Source organism: Trematomus bernacchii, unplaced genomic scaffold (genome assembly GCF_902827165.1).
Source record: "Trematomus bernacchii unplaced genomic scaffold, fTreBer1.1, whole genome shotgun sequence".
Classification (NCBI taxonomy): Eukaryota; Metazoa; Chordata; class Actinopteri; order Perciformes; family Nototheniidae; genus Trematomus; species Trematomus bernacchii.
Genome location: NW_022987767.1, coordinates 2998905 through 3020884, shown reverse-complemented (window position 1 = coordinate 3020884; position 21980 = coordinate 2998905). Strand labels below are relative to the sequence as shown.

The following is a 21980-nucleotide window of genomic DNA, read 5'->3' as shown; positions in this document are numbered from 1 at the left end:
GTATTCACTGTCTGACTGTCACACAAGCAGCTGATACATATCCCCAGTTCCCCTTAAGTGAATGTGTGTCAGTCTGAATTGACGCTGTTTGGCATCACAACGCTGTTATGAAAGTGTCTCTGATATAAAATGGGTGATGTTAGCATAGCAACCGAAGTTAAACTGACTATAACTTGACTACTTGTTGCTATCCTATTGTGGCATAAGCTGTTTTCTACAGGCACATTTTACCGGCGTATTTTTCATTATGATTCTACTTGTGATAGTCGGACATGACAACCTGTGCAGCCCATGTATTGATTCCATCCGATAGCTGCTATAATACAAAACAAAACGTCTGCCTGCTCTCCACAATGATCAATAACAGCGAACGGATGGTCAACCCCCCCCCCACCTTATCACCTGAATCTCCTCCATGGTGTTCTTTTTAACCCAAATATCTCTCAGAGGGCGTGGGGAGGGGCTCCTTATTTTCATCTAAAGTAACAGACAGAGAATCAGCACTTTTGAAACAGGGCTGAAACAGAGGGGATTATGGGATGCTGCAATGATCTGTTTGGTGTTTGGAGCCAAACACTTCAGAGACATGTTCTGTATATATCTGAGACCTATAATATATTGATGAAAAACAGTATGATAGGGGACCTTTAAGTGAGGTCCAGCTCAGATGTTTTTGATCAGGTCTGGCTCAGTTTCATCCCAAAGGTGTTGGATGTAGATGAGGACATTTCCTCCATACCAAATTGTCACAACCATTTCTGTATGGGACCAGATTTGTAACTTTGTAGCTATAATCTGTCTTCCTCTCTGTCTCCTACGGTGGCCTAAAGGTCCAAACGCCTTACATCCAGGCACTTGCACACATATACATCGAAGTGGGCTTGAGCCCTGCCCTTTTTCTTCCTCCATAGAAAGTGCCCTTTTTTTCACCTTTTTTTAAATTTTAATAAATGAATATATATCTACTGCTGTTTGCGCACAGTTTCCCTTTCCAAAAATATATTGATTGAATACAAAATATCAGGTCGGGAGATTAGACTGTGAAGTTCCGTAGTTCTCCCTCCCTCCCTCCACATCTCCTGCACAGCGGTGCGGACATCGGCAGTCCCTTCAGACAGACAGGTAGCAGCACCTCCCACTTTACAGTCCCATGTTATGCCGGCTTTTCTTGGCTTGTTTGAAGGTGAGTGGTGATGAACAAATTACTAAGCTGCCAGTGCCTCGAGTTTACAGCTAATTAGCCAAAAGACAAAAACAAATATAGTTAACTAGGTAGGCTACTAGCTAATGGATAAGTTAGCTCAAGGTTTAGCTAAGGCAATTTATCACGGGCATACAGGCTAATGTACTGTACTTAAGGGGAGACACTTAAAGTGAATACAGTCAAATGTGTATCTAATAACGTCATCACAATCGCCACATTGATATGCAAATTAGGCGTTAACTAGGCCTAATTAAAATGCGCTAATTTGCATACAGTTACCACGGCATTGCAGGTGAAAAGGATAAAACAAAAAAAACACATCACCTCACAACTTCCCCAGATACTTACGTCAAGTCAGTATTTCCCCCTGAAATGTTATGTTTAAATGCAGATTTAAATCTATAGATGAATTCAGACATGGTAGTAAAACGAACACCATTTATATGTGTTTCTTGGAAGTTGTATTTCCATTAGAGTGAAAGAAAACATGGAAGCAAAATATACCAAAATAACAAGTACATGACAAAACGATCTTTTTGCCTGAAATGTCCTTAAACAGTAACTTCATAATTTTGATTGTTGGCTGCTCATTTAATAACTATTAATTGTACTAGTTTGTTGTCTGCTCTTGTGCTTAGTGAATACTAAAGAAGACCATTGTCTCTGTGTTAGCTGATTATTTTGTAGAATTCTGTTGACTATTAAACAATTGCGTGAGTGTGAGGGTTTTAAAATAAATTGGTCAGTAAGTCAGAGATGTGCAACTATATTTAACTTTTTGTTTTAAAACATTTTTTTATAAATGATTATGGGAAGTGCCCTTTTTCTCACTTGAGCACCCGCCCCCCAAAATGTCTGTGCACGTCCCTGCATCGTCCAAAAACACTTCCATTAGGAGAAATGCGCTGAAGTATATGCAGGGCGTTTCTATGGTGTAGAGGTAAGTGCTTTGGGCCGTAAGTGCTTTGGGCCGTAATGTATTGGCACCTGTCTGCCTCCGTAGAATACCCCTCTTAACGCTAAACCTTCACTAAGAGCACTCTCACCCAAAAAATGCAATACAACATTTTTTTTTTCGAATAAAACATTCTTTCAAATGTTAAAAAAGCCTCCCAGAATTGGCCCAAAACAAGATTTTAATCGGTCCTAGATTAATGTAAACGTCCCAAAAATCTTTGTAATGTTGTAATCAATGCCACAAATAAATATACAAAATGTCCAGAATAGTCTTTCACCATTTGTCCCCAAGGAATGTTAACACAGCACTTCAGATACAATCTTTTAATCCAAAAAAATATTTAGAAATATATATTTTAAATTCAATAAAAAAATATTTATTTACATGAACATAAGAGCATTGAATAAAATCTGCACGTTGCAATATATTTATAACAATAATAATTAAGTGAAATATCGAACTGATTGGTCTCTAAAGCAGCAGGGAGAGTGTTGTTCTAAATATAATCAAATAATTATTTTTTGTACTATATGGCAAACGTCTAAGGACAACCATGTGCTCATTATTTTGGCGCCTAAGCATATTTAATGCAGTTGTGGGGCACATTTGCATCTGCAGTAGGTCACTACATTTTCTTCACCAATGGGAAATACCATTTTATTTTTAAACAACCACCTCTACAGAGAGCAGGCACTCTGCACGCTTGTCATTCGAACAGAGAGACTTCATGCAAACATCATCATTAGGAGCCGAATTACCAACTGCAAAGTGCAAATGTTAATAAAAAGTGATTGCCTCGGCTGAACGACGCCCGCTGCGGATCTTAATTAGGACACAGCGTGGGTGTGTGGCCATGCCATTTGATAATATCATGTGTCAGTCTGTGTGTGTGTGTGTGTGTGTGTGTCACAGCTTAGCCTGATCACCATTGTGGCGTGCAACAAAAGGAAGAGAATTTGAGGACAGAAAACTCCCATCATCCTCTCTGAGTGCGCCGTTCTGCAGATAGAGGGCTTTCAGAGAGATAAAAATTCATTTTCTTTATTTAACAATCGCCTCCAACAATTGGCCGCATCCTCTCCACTTCCCCTAACTCTCCTTGGTCTCCTCAAACAGAATTTCCCTCGTAATATAACCTCTGTGCACTTCTAAGCTTTTTATCCTCACTACAATACCTGATTTCATGTACTTTTCTTCTTCCTTTCAGTCCAATTTCACATCTCCTCTGCACCTTCTTCTAATCTAATTCCTACCTGCACTCCCCATTATAATCATCCTCTGTTCCCCACTTCCTCCTTTATCTCCTGGCCTGTTTGCCCCCACACACTCTCTTGTTTCTCGTCGCCTTTGGCACACACTGCACGTCAGACCTGATTTTCCTCCTCTGCTTCTCTGTCTGCCTTATTATTCAGAGTCACGTGCTGCAAATTACCGCCACCAGTGACATGCAGTACAGTATGTCAAATTTAGATTCAAATATCATGTCATTGGGCCACATTCGGAAAAGCAAAAGCAGACATTTTGTCATGTATTTTTCATTTTTTCAGTGCATAAATAGGTGCATTACTGTCAATTCGAACCTGGTTCAAGCTGAACAGCCAATGAACAGCTGAGTTTTGGTGCCATAGCAACGAGTACAGCAGCCCAAGAGATGCTAGCAGGGAAACCCACTCTCCATCCCCCACCTCTAATGCCTCAGTGGGAATTATAGGCAGCAACAGCACCAGGAACTGATATAAGATGATAAAGGGAATACACAGGACAAAAACATGCAAGTAATGATATTTAAAATCTGTTATATTTTACTAAATGTACCAAAAACGCATCATTAACATCCCCTGCATGAAAGCGTAATGACAGACTAAGACTACAGTCCAGGTATTCATTATCGGTTATTTTGGTGTCTTTCAGCTCAGCTAAAAGGCAGTGTTACCCTTATGGTTCAGCCTCTCTGGCTTTATAAACAAATAGACAGTAGTCGGCTGTTTCCAGAAAAAAAAAAAGCTCATATAAACCCAGTTTACACTTTGTGCCACGGAGAGATTTAGCTTAGTTCAGCTCATTGTTTTGGTTTTACAGAAAGCAGCTTTACCTGAACGATCCTGTCTCACTATTTATATGAAACTTGTTTTTATATATTAGTATTGAATTAGGTGAATAAAGAAAAAATTATATATTTTTAAGTACCAGAAGGACAAGTACACACTGTGCGTTATGTCCCAATATAGAATCATATATTAATTACTGGATAAGGTGGAGCTAATTTAAATTAATTTATAAACTGCTGCTTGAGTAAATGTCCTGTGTGTGTGTGTGTGTGTGTGTGTGTGTGTGTGTGTGTGTGTGTGCGTGCGTGCCTGCCTGCCTGCCTGCCTGCCTGCCTGCCTGCCTGCCTGCCTGCCTGCGTGCGTGCGTGCGTGCCTGCGTGCGTGCGTGCCTGCGTGCGTGCGTGCCTGCGTGCGTGCGTGCCTGCGTGCGTGCCTGCGTGCGTGCCTGCCTGCCTGCGTGCGTGCCTGCGTGCGTGCGTGCGTGCGTGTCCTTCAACTAACTTCTTGTACCTAGTCTGTATCAATTACTATTAAATGAGTTGAAAAACATGAATACGTGCTGCCTGCAATCACATCTTAAGTCTCCAACACACACACATATATAAAACATTCACTCTTAAATCTGTTCTCGGTGTTTCATCAAACTTCTTCCCTCTCAGTTAGTTCTGCATCGGTCAGTTTTCCGGCCGCGCTCAGTGGATCTTCATCACTGTCACTTCCTCCTGACGTGTTTCTCCATTACGTCCACGAGCCGGATCAGACCTCCTGTGGGAGAAAATCCTGTCACAGATTTGTCACACATGGCATGGTGCATTATGGGAGATCCTCGAAGTGCGTGGGAGTTCATGATGAAGGACCATAGACTGTATGAAGCACACACACTTTATAGGCACAGATAGACCTCTATTAGAGCAGTGCCCCAATATCATTATCCTACATTAAACTAAAAATAAACCTACAATACACCTGATCCAAAGCTTGTGTTGCTTTTATAATTGTCTGCCTAATTATGACATATGAATTATATTCCTCCCCCATTCTAATTTGTTGGCACATAGTAATTGTATCTTGCCGTAAAAAATCAGCATCTTCTTATATTGCCCGTTATTTCTGAAGCACAATCTGAAAGCCTTCACTGGGAAGGTGTTAGACTTCATTTCTTTGCATGTAGCATTTATGAACTGTCGCGTAGCAGTAATTTAAGGTCTGACTTAGGTTTGTTTAAAATACATACATTTGAATATCCAAAAAGTACTAATTCCAGGAATAGGTTTATGTAAAAGTAGGAAAAATCCCCTGCGTTGACTCTTTTTGAATTTGGGCCCTTTACATCCTCCATCCCGCTCACAGGAAGCATCACATGAAGAAGAGCGGCGTTTCATTTATTGACGCACACTTCAGCTCTGAGAGAAAAATGGAAGATATTGTATATTAATGCAGCGTGTTGAAAGATTCAAGAGGATGGAAAACACTTCGGTTAGAGCTTCTCGAGTGCTTTTCTCTCAGTATTTATTTGAAGAAAAAGGTCAACTGTGGAGGGAGGCAGCGGAGTATTACTACTCAAGCCAACTCCGCTTTAATAATACACTTTTTATCTCTCTTCCTCCTGATTTTGTTCTCCAGGAAGGAGAGATTACATAATGCTGCTGACAGCTTTCCCTCGAGGTGTGTGTGCACGCTCGCTCCTGTGCATGTGTGCAACATACTGTATGAGAGGAAAATGAAGTCTTTTTACAAGACTTTAGGCGTGCTTTGGCACCGGGAGTCAACAACAGGAAGCTGATCTGGGTCACTGACAGGGGGAACAGGCTTCACCGCCCCCTGCTGGACACAAACAGGAAGTGCATCTTTGTTTTAATTGGTCAAAGGAAGATGAAGAGTTTAGGTCAGGGGTGTCCAAACTTTTTTCACTGAGGGCCACATACAGAAAAACATACAACGGGCTGCTAGAGGTGAGGTATACTCCCTCATAGGTTAAATTATAATTCAGCAAAATCAATCAAATGTAAGTCAATGATGCTTTGAATATGATTTAAGAAACATCACAGCTCTCCAGAGGGTTTCAGTTATCCTGTTGCAGCTCATCCCTTAAAACAGAAGCCTCAGATTGCTTATAATAAGGGAGAATGAAGCTTGTTATGGAAATAAAACAAAGATTTGTTAGAACATGTTATCAGCTCTAATTGACTGAATGTCTTTGAATAGTGGGCTTATTAACACATGAATACTACTGTGTAATATAGGCTCACATATATATTTAAGAAGTACAATATAAGATGAGAATGAGTTTCAGGTGGGAGCCGTATACATTATACTTTAAAGGGGACCTATCATGCAAAATGCACTTTTGTACGTCTTTTATACATGAATATGTGTCCCCGGTGTTCCAGGGAACTCACCAAGTGTCAGAAAACACAACCCTCTCTATTGTCCTCCATACCCAAATCTCTAAAAAGGGGCTGCAACCATGGATGTATAATAAGAACTGGATACAGCGTGGGAGGCGGGGCCTCATTCATTCCTATGAGAGTTGCTCATTCGCGCATGATGATAAAATGGCCCAACTTTTGATAGAGCGAAACGTCACAGATTACCCGGCATGCCTGAGAAGTACCCGTATGTGCGCTCATAGCGCATGCGCAACTTTAACCATGCCCCCCCAAAATGCTCGTTCACATCAAGCACGTCAATTTGCGTACACGTAACAGCACCGCACGTTCATGACAGCATGGTAATGGTTTGTTATTATGATAGATTTGAAATTAACGAGGCGGCAGTTAGCAGCTAGCGGTTAGCTAGTAATTATGCTAATTTACACATCAATCGTTATGTACTTTTATATTACGCTGTAAGAGGATCTAGTGATATCCAAGCAACAGAGCTTCATTTAGCATGAAATAATTATTGCACTGTATATATATATATATATATATATATATATATACAGTGCAATAAGCTTCTTAGTGCAATAAGAAGCTACAGGGACGTTAATCTACGTCGGTAATATTAACTTTATTTAATACAACATTTACGGTACAAGATTTAATCATACAGCCCATGTAGTATAATATTTTACAAATGATGAATTACAGCAAACATGTGCAATATATCCATTATTACAGCTCCGTGGGATGGCAGTAAGGCGATATGGGTCCGTTCTTATTGTACATCCATGGGTAAAGATAAACGCATGTAGTGCTGAACACGTAACATGAACGTGCCGGGCGGCGCGGTCCCGTGGGTTAGATGCGCGCTCATAATGCAGAGGGAAATAACTCTCAGAATAACGTTATTAGCACATTTTTACAACTTGGGGAACGAATGTTTTTAATAAGGGCTATACAAGTGTTCATACTGGGTAGTTTATTTAGTTTAAAAAAAATTATCCAACGATTTACAGACCACTCTTTCCCCATGTAAGTCAATGGGAAAAAGTGTTTCCGGGCCTGGCAACCAAAAGGAAGTGTAGTACCGCCGTTTGGCCAGCACGAATATTTTCATCTGAGTCCGGCGCACTTCCTGGGGGCTTGGCTGCAACGGATCTGATAAAAACTGATCCAGATTTGAACACTTTACTGACGTCAGGACGGTGGCGCTACGGCTATTGGGCCAACTCCACCAATCAGGAGGAGACAGCCACGGCCATTGCCGTTCGAAAGCGCTGGAGACGCTGTAGTACATATGCCAGGCCAGTAGATGGTGCTGTTCTCACAGAATCAGCCCTTGCAAATGAAAGTTAATTCTTGACCTGAAAAATATCTGTTTGATTGGTTATTAATTATAACGTGTGTGTTATTGATTCTTCTTGATATTATACATGTCGTTTCCCCTGAATGTTGAATCCATTGCTCCAGCCTTTTGACAACATATTGATATTGGGTTCATTATTGTCAAAAGGCAGGAGATCAAGACCATCAGTGGAGCTGGTGATAAACTAAGAGTTTGGCCTTAAATTCAAATGATACTGTTCAATAAGGTTTATCTATTGGAATGTATCCAGTTATATAAGTATCTTGAGTTTCCAACAAAAACAAACTACAAAATATAGAAATATCGGAGGAATTTTTGAAAACATAGTATTACTCCATTAATATATATCTGGAAACAACTTATGTGGGAATGCTTTTACACACTATTACGAATAAGTAAGGGAATAATGTTTATAATGCTTTATTGGTACATTATTTCCATCAGTTTTATGTTAAAACACAATGGATTTAGTGTGTCGTCATGTTTTTACCTAATGAATAATCCAAGTTTTTTCTCCACTCCTTGTATGAAGGCAACAGAAAACTTTGACTCTCTCCTCCTCACATAAACATGTGACTTATCATGTGAATACTGTTCCATCCTGTCGTGTGTGTGTGTGCGTGTGTGTGTGCGTGCGTGCGTGCGTGCGTGCGTGCGTGTGTGTGTGCGTGCGTACGTGATTACTAGATTCCCTGCTACAGATGATTAAAGCCATGAAGGATTTTGTATCAAGTTCAAAGTCAGAGTCTGTTCAAAGGAAATTACTGACATTATTGTGAATAAGTACCTCTTTCTTGTTTTTGATGGAGAACCTTTTGAAATCTGAGAATTCAGCATTCTCCTCAGCTGGAAGCACATGGTCTTTGAACGTGGCTTCATTGTTGGTTAACACGTACTGTATGTGAATTTAAATAATAATCTGTCTTCACAAATTCTGCTTTTTCAAGTTAATCCACTAACTGTCCTTTTGTGCTTTTTAAATACTATCTAAAAGTAATCATAATGATATTTACATAGCTATTGTAAACAGTGCTTCAAGACGTTTTGCAAGCAAACAAAGAAACTAACAAATACAGAAAGAAATAAAAGCCAGGGGAAAAAGGGGTTAGGGGTGAAAAGATGACTTTGAGGGATTTTTGAAAGACGTGAGAGCCTTTCAGATTTGAAAAGGACCTGAATACAAAAGATAAAAACACTTTTATTTCCCCCTCCAGGTCGCCATTATTGCTGGGAACTTCGAGCTTGGAGAACTCGTGAAGAACCACAAAGAGACAGATATAGGTAAGTAGAAAAGCAGCTTCTCTTTTCGCTCCTACATCTTTTACCTCACCTTTCCACCACGCAGCAAGTATTCCTGAATCTCCCTCGGGATACATTTCAAATCCCCCCCCCCCCCTCTGGTATGATCCTCCTAAATGACCGCCCGGTATAATCCCCTCCGTGGGATTATGAGAGCGTTGCCAAGAGGATGAAAGTTTGTGTTTACACCGGGACAATCGCAGGAGAAATGGTCAATGCCTCAGCTTCAGGCTTTGCTTTAGTTTAGAGGAAGCTGATTGGTCGGTTTCCAGAGGTGTCCACTGATCTCCTCTGAAGGGTTTGATTGAATCTTCAGCAGATGGATTTAATGATTCTTCAAGTGATGGTGATTGTTTAGCACACAACTTTTAAAGCTCGAGTTGTGAGTGCTTTAAGAAATTGGGAGCTTCAATGATTGGACTAGGGTTAGGGTCGGACTAGATTTGGATGGACATTGGACAAAAGATTCTCTGGACTTGAACTTAAACTATATTGATTACAGTTATGATCATGGTCTATTTAAAACAATAACTCTTTGGATTTTACTTAAAAATATCTAGTGTAAGTGATGCCGAACCAAATTGAGTTTTGGATTACTTAAGTGAGGATTCAAGTGGCTACAATCCCAATCTAGTAGGGGAATTATCTGCAAAGGGTTAGTCCTATCTAAAAATGTTAAGTAAAGAAGAAGATGTGGTGTGTGTGTTATTCAAATTAGCTTAAAAAGGTTATTGGCCCTTTCCACAAAGTAAATAAAAACTCAGGATTGTAGTTTTTCAATAGTCCTGTTGACAAATAGTCAAACCCTCAGCCTGTTTTTAGCCTTTTAAAGAGATAAAGACAAACACAACCCAACACTGGAAGCCGGGTGAGGGTTGGACTAGATTTGTTTGGTCTTAAAATAAAAAGCTTTTCAGGATTTTAACTCTTTTGATTGAAGTAAAGACGTTGGTCTTTTTTAAACAAAAGCTCTTTGGATTTTACTTTAGAGATCTATTGTAATATGGAACCACATTTAGTTTGAAAACGGTTTCAGGATTGTTTGAGTGAGGATTTAAGTGGCTGCAATGTGGTCGTCTTTTCACCAGTAGGTTGTTGGTTCGATCCCAGCCCGTGAGGTCAACACGGTGTGTGTGTGTGTGTGTGTGTGTGTGTGTGTGTGTGTGTGTGTGTGTGTGTGTGGTGTGTGTGTGTGTGTGTGGTGTGTGTGTGTGTGTGTGTGTGGTGCTTGCGTGTGGTGCGTGCGTGGTGCGTGCGTGCGTGCGTGCGTGCGTTGCGTGCGTGCGTGCGTGCGTGCGTGCGTGCGTGCGTGCGTGCGTGCGTGCGTGCGTGCGTGCGTGCGTGCGTTAGCTTCCCTAGAGCAAGTGGTACTGTTCTGTATGAATAAGGTGTTAAAGGGTGAATGACTCGTAGTATGCTTTGAGGGGTCACAAAGACCTGATAAGAAGGTACATAATTACTCTGTAGCTATGTCAGATTGACAATAAAGAACCTTGAACCTTGAACCCTTGATAAAGAGCTGTATAAGTAAACTCCATTTACCATTTGCAATCAAAAAGTTCCACTATCTCATATTGATAATAAAAGAAGATCCATTTTGATATTTGTTATATAGATTTGCTCCAAAATGTAATTGACCAGTTCCACACCCTTCGACCAGGTAACAAGAAAAATCAGGCCCTTTTCTTTAACCTCCTAACAAATAGACAAACTCTCATCTTGTATACTTCTTAAAGAGTTCCTTTAGGTTTAAGATTGCATTAAAATTCACAATGGCGCCTACAGTATATATTTAAACTGTCTGAGAGTTATTGCGTCTCCATCTGTGTGTGAGAGGAACGAGAGGGAGGTGAGAACACAGAAAGGATTTCTCACGAACATGCAAAGATGAAAACAATTTTGAACAAATTCCATATCGTGCTATTTATTACCTTCACTGCTTAGTTGCCAGGCAAACACTGATTAATTTATTTGGAGGCAGAACGGTAATAGAAACAGAGTCCGATTCCTGATGAAGTGAGCATTTTGATTTAAAGCCATTCAAACAACCATCAATCAATACCAGCTTAAAAGCACCAATACAATAATATAACATCATTTCTGTTGTGTCAATGTTTTAAAGCTGTGTCGATGGTTTCTGCAGTAAATGCTGTCTGACAATAGAAAATGTCTGCCGTCATGTGAAATGAACACTGAGCCTTTCCAGTAGTTTGTGGTGCGCAGAGATGACTCGGGGATTATGGGGCTCAAGAGAAAATGAGAAAATATGAACAAACAAATAAATGTTTAAAGGAGGACAGAGAAGGATGAGGTCAGGAGGGAAATGAAAAAGTAGAATGTAATCTAATCTAATCTAAAAATGTAATCCTGCAGTTGTTGCCCTATATCTCTCTCTCTCAACAACCAACATGCAGTCTAACATGGACCTGGTGTCGAGCTAAATGAGACACAGTGGTGCAGGATTACCCCCAAAAACCCTTGTTGATACACACTGTTAAACCCAGATGTAAGGGCACGATATGTGCGTAGGTAGTGAGTCAGTTTGACACATTTTGGTTCTGTTTCTGACCCTTGTGTCTGAGCTCTTGTAGATTTTGGGTTTGAATGTATTGACTTCTGGATTCTCCATTTGCCAACATGGGTTTGACTCGAAAAAGTGATTCCACTGCTTGGTTGAATACTCGATTCCAATTGGTAGATTTGGACACCCTTCCTTAGACTGGTTAATGGAAATGAAAATGTAATCAGACTTGGACAGTTACAGAAAACCTTGATCAGTACTATCGTCATTTCATGTAACGTTGCTTTCATCGCAGTTCCAGACATTGGTACGAACTGGAACAGACTGTTTTTGGTTATGGAAGCAATTAGATAATTTTAAAATCATTTAAAATCAATTTGTTGCGTTAAATGACTCATCGTGTTAGAAGCTGTGTAGTAAGCGGGATAATATGAAATAATATGAAACAACTGTTTGGGTTATTTTGCTTTGATGACCGGCTTGCTACTCATTATGCCATCACGTATGTACTTTTTTGCCACTAGGGATCACTTAAACAAACAATAACTCATGACAGAGTTTGGGGATGTTGGTACGTAGCATTTTATAATGAGAGTAGGTGTCTTTCAACCATTGAGTTTAACTTGATTGGTAGGTGAAGTATTCTCTTGAACACCCACACTGACATACTTGCCCACAGACACAGTTTGTGTCGTGTAGAGCCTCTAACTGCTTAACGCAGCTTTAGTGTGTTTAAATGTTGATCGTGTGTGTGTGTAAAGAGTGATGTGATCTAACCACTATAAGCCCTGGAGCTTTCACAGTTTTTCCCGCTGACTCTGTCCACATGATGTAACAGTTCAGCCACACAAATCTTCCCTTGCATTGCGTCATTGTTTCCGGATTACATTACGTCGTCAAGGCTCACTGTGTGTCAGATAACATTAAATACAGTTTTTCCACTATGTGAAACACCTAAGCAAATGATCAACTTATATTACATTTTAAAGGACGCGTTGCATCAGGATTACTCTGGTAAAGTGACAGATGTTTCTTGATGTAAATTCCAAAGATCAACCAGTCTTAGTATGTTCTGCTGTTTTGATTTGTTTTGTCATGTTTTTCGCATGCAGCAAACATGGACTAAGCTACAGCTGCATTTTGCTTTGCAACCCCATATTGCAGAATGACAATTAACTATATTTCACATCCAATTAGTTGATTAATTGATCCAAAGAAAGATAGTTGATAAAAAAAAAGCTCAAATATGTCTAGCTTATCAAGCTAAATACCAAATACAAATTCAAGCATCTCAGGATTTAGATTAGATCTTTATGGATCCCAAATTGGGAAATACAGCATAAGGCATTGCATTCAAAAGGCATTGCATGAGTTAAAAAAAAATGAAAATAATAAATAAACAGTATATATCTAAATTTCAGGGATTTGCTGTTTTATTGGCGGTTTAACTAATCGATAATACAATTAAAATGAACTTTATTTAAAGGTTTTGCTTTTTCTCAGTTGAGTTATATGGGTTCTTGAGCATGTAAATGGTCTGCAAAGGCTAGAATCCCAAATGTCCCTCCAGAGGGAGTTTCTCTCATAATCATTACATCATTATTATTATTATTATCATTATTATCATTATTATTATTATTATTATTATTATTATTATTATTATTATTATTATTATTATTATTACATTACATTATGTGTTGCATAAAACCTGGCGAAACAAGTTGACATATGACAAATACCTCTAGTCCTCTATAAATGTGTCACTGTCCATGACCTACTGTGCACACAATAGCATAACTCCATCTTAAATCCTATTCTTTGTTAACCAAAAGCCAACAGTATATGTTTTCTACCAGTGCATGCAACTATTAAAGTACAGGAAGTATTTTTGCCTAAATGATATGAAATCACATATGTGTGTAGATGTGAGCGTCAGCAGTGAGTTTTATTTCAGGCTGCGATTCCCGCTGCACAACATCTCTGCAAATTATTCCAGTCACATGTTCTCGTTTCCAATCAGCAGGAGGTGTGAGGAGTATCTGTCACGCCTGAGTGGACAGCGTGTCAGAATATCAGATCGCAGTGTCAGCCTCGCTGTTAACTGATAAGTAACTGACAGCGACCAGCTCTTGATCAATCAGAGACTTATTTCACCAGAGCAGAGAAGACTATCCTTCAGTTTCAATAGCTTGCATACAGTATATTATCAGATCACTAAGACATCCAGTGTAGGAATGTGTTTTTCTTGCATAACAGATGAGAATACAGCCTATAACACGACTACCAACTAAATAAACCAACGACTTGACTCACAAAATGTCTGTCTGTCTTCTTCTGCTGTTCCCTTTAGTGTTTACTTCCTGTCTTTCTTCTTCTGCTGTTCCCTTTAGTGTTTACTTCCTGTCTTTCTTCTTCTGCTGTTCCCTTTAGTGTTTACTTCCTGTCTTTCTTCTTCTGCTGTTCCCTTTAGTGTTTACTTCCTGTATGTCTTCTTCTGCTGTTCCCTTTAGTGTTTACTTCCTGTCTTTCTTCTTCTGCTGTTCCCTTTAGTGTTTACTTCCTGTCTGTCTTCTTCTGCTGTTCCCTTTAGTGTTTACTTCCTGTCTGTCTTCTTCTGCTGTTCCCTTTAGTGTTTACTTCCTGTCTGTCTTCTTCTGCTGTTCCCTTAGTGTTTACTTCCTGTCTGTCTTCTTTTGCTGTTCCCTTTAGTGTTTACTTCCTGTCTTTCTTCTTCTGCTGTTCCCTTTAGTGTTTACTTCCTGTCTGTCTTCTTCTGCTGTTCCCTTTAGTGTTTACTTCCTGTCTGTCTTCTGCTGTTCCCTTTAGTGTTTACTTCCTATCTGTCTTCTGCTGTTCCCTTTAGTGTTTACTTCCTGTCTTTCTTCTTCTGCTGTTCCCTTTAGTGTTTACTTCCTGTCTGTCTTCTTCTGCTGTTCCCTTTAGTGTTTACTTCCTGTCTGTCTTCTGCTGTTCCCTTTAGTGTTTACTTCCTATCTGTCTTCTTCTGCTGTTCCCTTTAGTGTTTACTTCCTGTCTGTCTTCTTCTGCTATTCCCTTTAGTGTTTACTTCCTGTCTGTCTTCTTCTGCTGTTCCCTTTAGTGTTTACTTCCTGTCTGTTTTCTTCTGCTGTTCCCTTTAGTGTTTACTTCCTGTCTTTCTTCTTCTGCTGTTCCCTTAAGTGTTTACTTCCTGTCTTTCTTCTTCTCCTATCCTTGTTAGTGTTAACTTCTTATCTGTCTTCTTCTGTTGTCCAGAAGGCCAGCATGTCTTTTAAGCTCTTTCCTTCTCTTTGTATTTGTTTCTCTACTGGGGACTATTTAGCTAGCATGAAACTTAAGTGTAGTGCCCTCCACACATATACAAATAAGTATTAATAATAAGTAAGTAATGTTTTATAGAGGAACAATGATTGTAGATGGACTTCTGTTGAAAGGACGCTGCTGAAATAGGACACATGTGATTGGTGGAGGAGAAAGGAAGGCCTATTAAAGGGCGATCATTACCTACGCAGCATGACGTTCTTCATGCTGTTACCTCGTGTGTGTGTGTGTGTGTGTGTGTGTGTGTGTGTGTGTGTGTGTGTGTGTGTGTGTGTGTGTGTGTGTGTGTGTGTGTGTGTGTGTGTGTGTGTGTGTGTGTGTGTGTGTGTGGGGTTTAGATTAAAGGGAACAGTAGTAACACGGTGCTGTTGCTAAAGTGACGTTCTTCATGCTGTTACCTCGTGTGTGTGTGTGTGTGTGTGTGTGTGTGTGTGTGTGTGTGTGTGTGTGTGTGTGTGTGTGTGTGTCAGTGTGTGTGACCTACATGCTGTGGTTATTTGATAGGAGTGGAATAGGTTGTCCATGGAAACGTGTTACCATGAGTGTTGGAAGAAGTACTCGGATCGTCAAGTAAAATTAGAAATACTTCGGTCTAAAAGTGTTCTCAGAATAGTACTGAATTCAAAATGTTACTTACTATAGGTACAGAAATATGTATTAAATGTACCTAAAGTAAAGGTACCTGTTCACAATATTATATTGTTGTTATTAATATTATTCAGAGAAGGACATTTATATTCATTCCTTTAAAAAGTCCCAGAAATCATGTTTTTATACATTTCTGTGCAAATCTGAATTATGAAGATCAAATGTCATGCATACTTTAGGTGAAACACACTTCCAAAAACAATGCAAATAAAACCCACACATGTGCCAAAACAGTGAAAGAAGACTCTTCACCAACTTGACAAGACATTTAGAAAACATTCATGTTATTGCAGCAAACCATCAGAACCTACAGTATAACAACGAGGACAGACATCGTCATCTTTTCCATTATGTCATAACACATTTCCTTATTTAGATAAAGACTTTCATTAGCAGCAATGAAGAAAACAATAATAATAATAATAAAATGCAGCCCGGGTCACAGCAGAGCGCAGACAATAGGAACAAAACACATATTTAAAAAATAATAACGCAGCGCAGTGTGTTCAATCCTAAAATACGCAGTGAAAAGAAGTTATTTCGTTTCCTGACAATAGCCTGTCACTCTGAAATAAGTGTGTTTTGTGTGTGTGTGTGTGTGTGTGTGTGTGTGTGTGTGTGTGTGTGTGTGTGTGTGTGTGTGTGTGCGTGCGTGCGTGCGTGCGTGCGTGCGTGCGTGCGTGCGTGCGTGCGTGCGTGCGTGCGTGCGTGCGTGCGTGCGTGTGCGTGCGTGTGTGTTGTATTTCTCTCCATTTCTCTCCAGCAGTAAGCCAGTAAGAATGATTGACAGATGTGTGTATTAGCCCGCCTGCTGCCAAAGTGTGATAATCCCTCGGGGAGTCACTATTGACCACACACACACACTTTCATTCTTACACACACACACACCTCAACCATTCCCAGTCAGCTACAGGATTTAGCACGCTTTACTTCCTTTTCCTAAAGCTGGATATCATTCTAACACCTGAACACGAGTACATTTATGCAAGAGCCCCGAGAAAATACAAAATATCTGGCTAAAAAAAAGCAGATATGTGTGTGTGACAGTCTGCAGGAAAACAGACTGTCACACACACAAGGCAGCAGGGACTGAGTGTTAATGCATCACTGGTTATTTTTATATACAAACTGTTCATATTCTGACTTTTTCTCACATCTAAAAAAAAGAATGTATCACTTTTGTGGCCCTCATCCTTTGCCGTAGACTTAAAGCTGACTATTCCATTAAAATAAGGGAATTGTAATCATTAGAAAACTGGCATATTCTCTTGAGTTTTGTGTGTCCAAAACATGAAATAAATTGATGCCCAGAACTCGTTCCTACCCCAACATTTTTGAAAACATTTATTTCTGTTTCTTATATGTTTTTGATTCAGTTAGTTTTGGGTTATGGATGCCTTGATCTCTGGGGAACTATTTTAGACATTTTTCACAATGTTTTCAAACTGAATATTTGGTTTATGATTGACTTAATCCCTGGAGAGATTGTGGTATAATCTTTTCACAAATGTCAGGTTTTGTTATCATTTAATCCCAAATGAATCGACATGTTGATTGAATGTCTTTCTCTAATATACAGACTTATGACTCAAATACAAAATCTGACTTATATGATGATATGCCATTAAAATAGAGACATTTTAATTGTTTAAAAAGATTTAAAAAATAGTAAATTTGAATCAAATAAACTCTATTTGAGTCCAAGAATCATTTCTGCCCAAACATCTTTAGAATAATGTCATCTTTCAATTATCAATCAATTATCAATTATGTTTGGGTTATGTCAGAACAGAAATTCGTTTTTTTATTTATTTCATTACACTTATGACGCAAATAAAAATCTCATTAAAGAGTGAAGTTCAGAGACGTCCCTCTGCCTCAACAACAAAGTGCTTTTACATGTATTTACATATAAATAAATAACGGTATAATGTTAATTTATTCATCGTTGTGAAACATTCTCTCTCCTTTAAGGAGGCTTTCTACTGTAATGTGGGTTATACACACACACACACACACACACACTCGGTTCCATGCTATATCTGGCTGATTGTGCAGGCAGTGTTATCAGGAAATAGGACAAATTCACTCTCACACTTTCAACATCCTGTAAGCGGAGACGAAAACTTACTTCACACTGATTAATTCATTTGTTTCATTGCACCGACATGATGGTTTACATTTGTAGTTTTGCACATCTCAAGCATTTTGTCTTAAAGCAAGGTATATGATTCTGAGAGTACAATGTGGAGATTAGCACATACCGCCCTGAGGGGAGCCTTCTCCCAACTACTCGTTAGTATTGATTAGTGATGTGAGATTCAGATATAAGATGGGGAGCAGTGTGACCTGCATGTACTGATACATATGGGTCATTAGCACCAGCCAATACCTGTGTGTGTGTGTGTGTGTGTGTGTGTGTGTGTGTGTGTGGTGTGTGTGTGTGTGTGTGTGTGTGTGTGTGGGTGTGTGTGTGTGTGTGTGTGTGTGTGTGTGTGTGTGGTGTGTGTGTGTGTGTGTGTGTGTGTGTTTGTCCTCCAATCCAAGTTAAAGTTTGTTGGAAGGTTAGTAAGAGTAAAGATTTCCCCTCAGATGTGGATGTTTTCAATAAGACGTAAGCTTTTCTTGTTTAGTGCACTTATTCAATTATAATGTCCTTATTACGGGAGATTTCTTTATTTGTCCTATTGGTTTGTAGTTTTCTTTTGGCTGTTCATCTTGCCCATATGGATTAATGCATTATTGCATACTTCATGACAACATATGCTTTGCATGTAGCCATCTGCTGCGTGGCCCTTCACTGGGGTCAGGCTTCTTGGATGAATTTGCATCCCGACGCTTTGAAGTCGCGGCGTAAAGAAAGAAAGGGAATGAGGAAACAGAGACGCGGCGCTAACAAGCTTTCATTAACGAGGACAGTGTGTCACCTGATGACTTCACACACAGCGAGCAGCGAATCACACACATCGAGCCGTATGAATGTACATTACATCATAGGGAGGTGTGTGCGTGTGTGTGTGTGTGTGTGTGTGTTGTGTGTGTGTGTGTGTGTGTGTGTGTGTGTGTGTGCGTGTGTTTGTGTGTGTGTGTGTGTGTGTGTGTGTGTGTGTGTGTGTGCGTGTGTTTGTGTGTGTGTGTGTGTGTGTGTGCGTGTGTTTGTGTGTGTGTGTGTGTGTGTGCGTGCGTGCGTACGTACGTGTGTGTGTGTGTTTGGCTTTAATGATGTATGGTGCCGTCCCCCCTCTGAGTTGCTTAGCAACAACTGGGATGTGTTCCTGGTGGAAGAGGCTGCTCACCGCTCTATCAGCGATCAAAATATGATTTATCCCTGCAAACAACAACTGCTGAGTCCTGGGTTGCAGTCCGATAGTGCAAACGATCAGCCTCTGTCTTTTCCTGACCAATCAAACCTCTTCTCCTCAACCTCAGTGAGAAATGTGGGATTAAGGAAAGAAGTGAAGGACAGTTCATCAGGACTTATGGAAAGAGACTTCACTGACGCTGGGAGACGTCATTATGATGAGACGGAGGATGCTTACTGAGTCTGCTGTGCGGGAAATTCAGTTTTTAGACAGCATCTATAAACTCCATGCAGGGTTTATAAAAATGGACACCAGTGAAAAATACACTACTTTATGACCAAGATTTGGATTAAAATACAAAAAAAACGTGAAACTAAATCACTCCCCACTCGTATTGATCCACATTAAACTATGATTTTATGAAACTCTTTGAATTAATATTACTTTTGTTCTGCTCTGATTGGTTAGCTGGCTGGCTCTGTTGGGGTTGGTCAACCGCTTTAAGATATCCCGCCCCTTAGCCTATCAGGTATAATGTGTTGGAGTGCTAGCCAATAGAAGTGCAAGTGTTACATACCGATGTCACTATGAACACAGGGATTTTAGCCTTTGCAGACCATTTACATGCACACAAATCTAAAGAACACACTAAAGGAAAGGGAAAAAACCCAAAAAGCAGAAGAGGGCCTCTTGTACCACAACTAAAAACTAAAAGTACTACCTTACAGATGTATGTCTTTTGGATAACAGAAACACTTCTGGATAAATATTCATGAAACTTGATGCAATGGCACATCATGGTCTGAGGAAAAAATAATATTTTGTAGGGATTTAAGCATTTGCAGACCATTTACATGCACTAAACTTCAGTTTAAAGGCCTATTATACTATTTTTCATCAATATATTATAGGTCTCAGATATATACAGAACATGTCTCTGAAGTGTTTGGCTCCAAACACCAAACAGATCATTGCAGCATCCCATAATCCCCTCTGTTTCAGCCCTGTTTCAAAAGTGCTGATTCTCTGTCTGTTACTTTAGATGAAAATAAGGAGCCCCTCCCCACGCCCCTCTGAGAGAGATTTGGTTAAAAAGAACACAATGGTGCTCTAGGAGGAGATTCAGGTGATAAGGTGGGGGGGGGGGTTACCTTGGTTGCTGATTGGCTAATGGTTACACAAGCCAACACATCGTTATGACATCATAAAGTGGGCAAAATCTGATCAGCTCATTTTCAGACAGGTTTTTATATAAATGGATCAGGACAAAAAGAGAGAGAATCTTTGTTCCTGAAACTTTCAGAGTCTCTTTACACAGAGGGGACACATGGTGATGAAGAAGAGACATGAAGAAGAGGGGACACATGTTGATGTAGAAGAGACATGGAGAAGAGGGGACACATGTTGATGTAGAAGAGACATGGAGAAGAGGATTTTGCATAATAGGTGACCTTTAATGAGCTCTCTATATGTCAGCTTCTCTTTCTGAAGTTGTAATCTATACGGTCTTCATTCACAAACGCAGAGATTGGACCTCTGCCTTCCCCTGGTTATTATTTGTGTTATTGTGACTCTGGAGTGGTTTTGTTGAGAGCAAAGATAACGGCTTCAGTTCCCGTCGGAGAATAGCTTTCTCACGGACAGGTAAAGTGGTGAAGATATTCTAAATATAGCTTTTATGTGTGTAAATGTGTTTTTCTGCTGCGCACGTCCTCGGCAGTACATTACTGTGCCTCCTGCTGCTGCTACTATCTGTTTCTGCACTCTACTGGAGGTAATGCACTGCAAACTATGCAAACTATCCCTTTAACTGAGCATGGTTAATGTCATGCCTCGATATGCACATGATGAAGAAACCGAGAGAGGGGTAAAGTGCAATATAAATATCTTAATAAAGAATGTATGAGCTATTATAGGTTCCTGAGCTGTAGATAGGTCACTGGATGTAAAGGCACTTCAATAGAGTACACATGAAATAACTCTTAATTTGAAAAAAGGTTGTTGGAAGAAATACACTAACTTTAGAAATTACTATTAAAAAATACTATCCAAATACGTTTGATAGAAATAAATAATAAATAAATAATTTAAGAGAAAATAAGTATTACTGTTTAAATATAAACATATGTTCATAATATCTGAATTTAAGAAGTACACAATAGACAAATGAAACAATTTAACTGAAAAAATACTATTAAAAAATGTACAATATATATCAACATTTTCTAACAAGCTGTTTAGTAGAAAAAGATAAATTAATATGGAAAGAATACTATCAAAATGTGTAAGATAAAACAGAATAAAATAAGGTTTATTGAAGAAACACACAATAAGAAAATTACAAAATACTGGAAAATATGTTCAATTTTTTTTTTTAAACGGTAGAAATATATGGAAAACCTAAAAAATATAACAATTTCTGTACATTTTTAAAACCCTGTGTACAAAAAATACAGATAAAAAATGTAATAAAATACTGAAAAATGTGAATTCATAAAAATAAATATTACAACATGCTATCAATTATCCAAATTAAAAAAGGCCGACCTAAATTATGAAATACTCTTTTAAAATGTGTTCAGTTGTTGGATCTAAAATTGAATATGGTTGTTATGGAGACATGTGTGTGTGGTGTGTGTGTGTGTGTGTGTGTGTGTGTGTGTGTGTGTGTGTGTGTGTGTGTGTGTGTGTGTGTGTGTGTGTGTGTGTGTGTGTGTGTGTGTGTGTGTGTGTGTGTGTGCGTGCGAGCGTGCGTGCGTGCGTGCGTGCGTGCGTGCGTGCGTGCGTGCGTCTTGGGGTTTTCAATCTGCACTGTCAGGTATTATTTCCTCTGTTCTCGTCATGTTTTATTCATGTAATGTGTGCAAATGATCCGACTGTAAACACCTGAGGCTGAACGAGGTTTTAGATTCCAAACAGGAACCAAATC

At 39.4% G+C, this 21980-nt stretch overlaps 1 protein-coding gene across 1 annotated transcript in view; it reads left to right on the top strand.

Annotated features, from left to right (window-relative positions):
• Positions 1–21980, top strand: part of LOC117496677 (SH3 and multiple ankyrin repeat domains protein 2-like) — a 178610-nt gene that overhangs the window by 48945 nt on the left and 107685 nt on the right. The window contains 1 exon segment of the mRNA XM_034148397.1: positions 9175–9241. Within this exon segment, the coding sequence (XP_034004288.1) occupies positions 9175–9241 (67 nt within the window).